This window comes from Salmo salar, chromosome ssa13, assembly GCF_905237065.1.
Source record: "Salmo salar chromosome ssa13, Ssal_v3.1, whole genome shotgun sequence".
Taxonomy (NCBI): Eukaryota; Metazoa; Chordata; class Actinopteri; order Salmoniformes; family Salmonidae; genus Salmo; species Salmo salar.
Genome location: NC_059454.1, coordinates 44,526,429 through 44,532,428, shown reverse-complemented (window position 1 = coordinate 44,532,428; position 6,000 = coordinate 44,526,429). Strand labels below are relative to the sequence as shown.

The 6,000-nt window shown below is 40.9% G+C and overlaps 1 protein-coding gene across 2 annotated transcripts in view; it reads right to left on the bottom strand.

The window, feature by feature from the left end:
* Nucleotides 1–787: 787 nt before the first annotated feature.
* Nucleotides 788–6,000, bottom strand: part of mapk14a (mitogen-activated protein kinase 14a) — a 34,593-nt gene continuing 29,380 nt past the window's right edge. For both annotated transcript variants that reach the window (XM_014135703.2, XM_014135702.2), the window contains exons 11-12: nt 2,243–2,416; nt 788–1,417 (exon numbers count right to left, since the gene is read on the bottom strand). In XM_014135703.2, coding sequence (XP_013991178.1) covers nt 1,350–1,417; nt 2,243–2,416 — 242 coding nt within the window. In that variant the 3' untranslated portion in view covers nt 788–1,349. The remainder of the gene's footprint in view (nt 1,418–2,242; nt 2,417–6,000) is intronic.

The following is a 6,000-nucleotide window of genomic DNA, read 5'->3' as shown; positions in this document are numbered from 1 at the left end:
AAACAGCCCTCAACCATTATTCCTCCTCCACCAAACTTTATAGTTGGCACTATGCATTGGGGCAGGTAGCGTCATCCTGGCATCCGCCAAACCCAGATTCGTCCGTCAGACTGTCAGGTGAAGCGTGATTCATCACTCCAGAGAATGCGTTTCCACAGCTCCAGAGTCCAATGGTGGCGAGCTTACACCACTCCAGCCGACGCTCGGCATTGCTCATGGTGATCTTAGGCTTGTGTGTGGCTGCTCGGCCATGGAAACCCATTACATGAAGCTCCTGACGAACAGTTATTGTGCTGACGTTGCTTCCAAACTCAGTTTGGAACTCATCAGTCCTGCAAGGACAGACGTTTTTTTACGCGCTACGCGCTCCAGCGGTCCCATTCTGTGAGCTTGTGTGGCCTACCACTTCGCGGCTGAGCCGTTATTGCTCCTAGACATTTCCACTTCACAATAACAGCACCTACAGTTGTACAGGGGCAGCTCTAGCAGGGCAGAAATTTTACAAACTGACTTGTTGGAAAGGTGGCACTGTTGAAAGTCACTGAGCTCTTCACTAAAGCCATTCTAGTGCCAATGTTTGACTACGGAGATTGCATGGCTGTGTGCTTGATTTTATGCAACTGTCAGCAACGGGTGTGTCCACATACACTAGAAATACAAAAGTAAGTGACTAACAGATGCATATCTGTATTCCCAGTCATGCGAAATGCATAGATAAGGGCCTAACAAATTAATTTCAATTGACTGATTTCCTTATATGAACTTTAACTCAGTAAAATCTTTCAAGTTGTTGTATGTTGCGTTTATATTTTTGATCAGTGTAGTTGAAATATAGATTTCATCCCAAATGGCACCCCATTTCCTATATAGTAAATAAGGTGCCATTTAAAAACATACATATAGACAGAATAATAACAGAAGCATGGCATTTTCCAGCAATGAACAAATAATGGTATAAGTGGTTGGTTGTTGCTTGCCTCGGTTTCTGCCTTGAAAATACATTGTAGTAAATATAGATATTCAGTCCTTGAAAATCTCCTTTCCCCCATTTTTCGTTTTTGCATGTTCCAAGACCTGTTTGTGCTGAATAGCCAACTCCCATGGCCATTGTCATGCCACAGCACAGATCTGGGACCAGGCTATTTTAGTTGCGTTTCTCTTGCAACACATTTACAAGTCAGAATGGGGGGAGAGAGCGCGCCAGCTTCAGAAATATAACAAAAGACAAACGTTTGTAGGCACTCGGATGATATTGTTTTCCCAAAAGGTCGTATGATAAGTGGGAACCTCAGTGATATAAAGTTGTAGGGGCTGAGGGGGAGGGGCTTGTAGAAATCAAATTATCCAAATCACGATTCCATGTCGTCTCCATCAAAGATAGGTGGCTCAAAATCGCACACCGCCTCATAGGTCAATCCTGTGAGGAGAAGAGAGAGAGAGATAAATGTGTGTTGTGTGTGTTTCTGTTCCATCTGTGGGGTTGGGAACAGAGCAGATAAAAATACATTTATTTTGCAAGATGACAATACATTTTGTAACAGTTCACTTAAAAAGGAGAAGTTTGCTTTTTTACAACCAAATCTAAACAGAAATTAATGTAAATAGAATGTTATAGAAGGGTCCAGACACCTTTTTTGCGATTTCACTTGTTGAGAAACTCACCGCAACAGCGATTCATTTCCTCGTCCTTGTTGTGCAGTAAGTAAGCTCTGAAAAAACATGAACAAATGCTCTAAAAACACCCAAATTCATCCTTTTAGAAACAGAAACACTCTGTATAGTGATGCAGATCTTAAGATGTTGTACATATGAAATTGTGTCATTCCGAACTTATTCCGCAACAAAATGGAACATAATGTTGCGGATAAAGTTCACAATGACAATTTCATGTGTACAACATCTTAAGATCTGCATCACTATACAGAGTGTTTCCGTTTCTAAAAGGAGGTACTTGGGTGTTTTTGGAGCATTTGTTCATGTTTTCTTTAGAGCCCCCATACCGCACAATGAAGAAATGAATCGCTGGTTGGGGTACTTCTCAAAAACAAGTGAAATCGCAAAAAATAAATGTGTCTGTACCCTTCTATAACATGACATTTACATAAAACAGATGGTCCTAAAACAGCTAAATTCTCCTTCAGGTATAATGAATGCATTGTGATGCCTTCGCAATGCATTCGCTGAGCATGTATGACCCCTTTAATAATCCCATAATGATTCCTGTCCATTTAATTCTACATACGTTTCCATTCCTCGATCTCCAGCTCACGGCTCTCAAAGCTCTGGTCGTAGGGGTCAGCCTCAGGCTCGTCATCTGGGTCGTGGTACTGGGAGAAGTAGGGGTGGGCCAAAGCCTCGGCAGCCGTTATCCTCTCATCTGTGTCCAGAACCAACATCTTCTCCAGCAGGTCCACAGCTACAGGCAGCAGAACAACATCAATATTAATAGGGTCAGATCAGGATCAGCGACAGGCATTGGCTGCCCTCCGCTGGAGAGGTGTTTTTTTTTTACAGAGAGACCATGAATGGAGAGCAGAAGGGCACAGATGGAACAATGAGCCAGATATTTCACCGGATGTATAAATGTGAAGCATCCGGTTGGCGTTTCCACTCACTACCAAGTAACTTTTTGATTTGTTCTCATATGCACACTATTTGCATGCGCAACGTCCCCCACGCTTCCTCGTCAATTTGCTACGCCCCCCACTAAAGGTAAACAAGCCAAGCTAAAGTTGGGTAGCTAACTAAAAACTCTGAAGGCACTTTCTGAAAAGGAGATGGAGACGGCACTGCCACAGTAATGGCCAATTTAGTGATTTAATAGGAGCAACTTAAAAATGTTTGCATTTGTGCGAAGGGAGGATGTATTGGCGGTCTTGCCAAGGGGGAAAGCTTCATTTACCAGCTAGCTAGCTAGTTCTAGTCTTCAAGAACCTAGGAAAACAGCCTCCAATTCTGACAGTCGTTTCCCCGCTAAAGGCTGTGGTGGATGGAGGACCAAAACCACGAGGCAGAAGCCCTGGGTCTCAGAGCAGTGGTTTTGGAGGAAGACAAGAACGTGATATGGAATGGTGCATGCGACCTTGTCTTCAAAAGTCCAGAGAGCTGGTTGGGGAAGACAGGGAGAGATATTTTGGCCTCAGTCCTATACAACTCCAAAACCGTTGGAATTGTTGTGGATGAAGTCCATATGACCTACATATGGTATGTACAATGACCTAGAACTGTACTTCGACGGTATAGAAAGGCACTGCGATGGATACATGTAATGTCGGAATGTAAATGATAATGACGCACCAGTGAACGTTTTGTATTTGTACAAATGTAATGAGTAAGAAGTGTTTGTTTGCATGAACTGTTGGCATAACAGGCCTATAAGATATCGAATATTCTAAATAAAGTGATAGAACTGCATCATGAATGACTGGGTGACAGGAAGCATAACCGCCAAAGAGACACTACAGAAAGCACTTTTATTGGATTAAACTATGGGAACCTCACACAACATTTTCTTATACAAGAACTAGCATAGTAATTAAATGTGCTTCAAAATCTTTATATTGTTACCAACTATACATTTATTCTGAATTAAGATGGGAATTAAGAATTTATAGCCTTTTTATGACAGTCAGCGCAAACAATATATATATATATAAGCACATGATCTTCAAATGTGGTATCAGGCCACATTATTTGAGTGAGAGTTAAACATAACCCATGTCGAGAAGGCATCCCTTACACTACAGCTTACAGCACATGTCGACTGTACTTTACTAGGGGCCATCGCCACTCATTGATAGTGTCTTCAGAGTGAAACAATGTAAAACAAAAATCTTTAATGACATGGAATCACTGGTCACTTTAATAATGGAACACTAGTCACTTTAATAACGTTTACATATTGCTTTACTCATTTCATATTGTCATGATTGTCCAGTGAGGATCCAATGGATCAGATCAGCTTGGCAATGGATGACAGTAACCAGACCTCCTCTCCCCCACAGAAGAGGGGAGGGAGCTGCCCCCGGGTTGACAGCTCACACCCTATCATAAATTAAAGGAGAGGAAATCTAGGGTCTCCCTTTCCAGTATTAACCAAAGGAATGTTCCTTTGTCTACACAGACAGAGTTTCGGCGGGAAGACTAACAGTTTCTAAAGCGCATACTGGAACAATATTTCTAACATAAGAACGTGGGGAATGGCCAGAGATGACCTATAGAAAACTAATGTCATATAGGTTGTTATTTTGTGATGTCATCATTAAAAAAGGTTAAAAAGGAAATAATGTAACTTGAAAAGTTTACACTACATGTATGAAGTCTCCATCCTTAACCTGTTAGGGCTAGGGGGCAGTATTTACACGGCCGGATAAAAAAACTTACCCGATTTAATCTGGTTATTACTACTGCCCAGAAACTAGAATATGCATATAATTATTGGCTTTGGATAGAAAACACCCTAAAGTTTCTAAAACTGTTTGAATGGTGTCTGTGAGTATAACAGAACTCATATGGCAGGCAAAAACCTGAGAAGATTCTGTACAGGAAGTGCCCTCTCTGACCATTCCTTGAGCTTCTTGACTCTTTTTATTGAAAACTGAGAATCTTTGCTGTAACGTGACACTTCCTACGGCTCCCATAGGCTCTCAGAACCCGGGAAAAAGCTGAATCGTGGCTTTGCAGGCCCTGGCTGAAAAACATTAGCGCGTTTGGATAGTGGTCGGTCAGAGTACTATGAGACTGAGGCACGTGCACGAGGGGATCCCATGTTTTTATTTTCTCTCTCTTTGTACTAAAACACAGATTCCCGGTCGGAATATTATCGATTTTTTTACGAGAAAAATTGCATAAAAATTTAAACTGCGGTTGACATGCTTCGAAGTACGGTAATGGAATATTTAGAATTTTTTTGTCACGAAACGCGTCACCCTTCTTTACACTTCGGATAGTCTTGAACGCACAAACAAAACAGAGGATATTTGAACATAACTATGGATTATTTTGAACCAAACCAACATTTGTTATTGAAGTAGAAGTCCTGGGAGTGCATTCTGACGAAGAACAGCAAAGGTAATAACATTTTTCTTATAGTAAATCTGACTTTGGTGAGGGCTAAACTTGGTGGGTGTCGGGCTATCTACTTAGAATATTGCAAAATGTGCTTTCACCGAAAAGCTATTTTAAAATCGGACATAGCGAGTGCATAGAGGAGTTCTGTATCTATAATTCTTAAAATAATTGTTATGTTTTTTGTGAACGTTTATCGTGAGTAATTTAGTAAATTCACCGGATGTTTGCGGGGGGTATGCTAGTTCTGAACATCACATGCTAATGTAAAAAGCTGGTTTTTGATATAAATATGAACTTGATTGAACAAAACATGCATGTATTGTATAACATAATGTCCTAAGATTGTCATCTGATGAAGATCAAAGGTTAGTGCTGCATTTAGCTGTGGTTTGGGTTTATGTGACATTATATGCTAGCTTGAAAAATGGGTGTCTGATTATTTCTGGCTGGGTACTCTGCTGACATAATCTAATGTTTTGCTTTCGTTGTAAAGCCTTTTTGAAATCGGACAGTGTGGTTAGATTAACGAGAGTCTTGTCTTTAAAATGGTGTAAAATAGTCATATGTTTGAGAAATTGAAGTAATAGCATTTCTAAGGTATTTGAATAACGCGCCACGGGATTCCACTGGCTGTTACGTAGGTGGGACGAAATCGTCCCACTGGCCCTAGAGAAGTTAACGTTGTATATGAAATATGAAAAACTATTCAAGTATTTTTGTTAAGATATGAATGTCATTTTAGGAGCCATAAGAGAATTTGTCTCCTATAAACTGCAAAGTAGGTAGTCATGCCCAGAGTGCGGTCAGGGAGCGTGTCAGCCTGACGGAACGGTCCTTGTCTCTCAGAGTGCATAAAAGTATTGGTAAAGAAATTAACATGAGACCAGAAAAACGTGAAGCGGTAGCTACACATTTGAAATGGTTGGAACT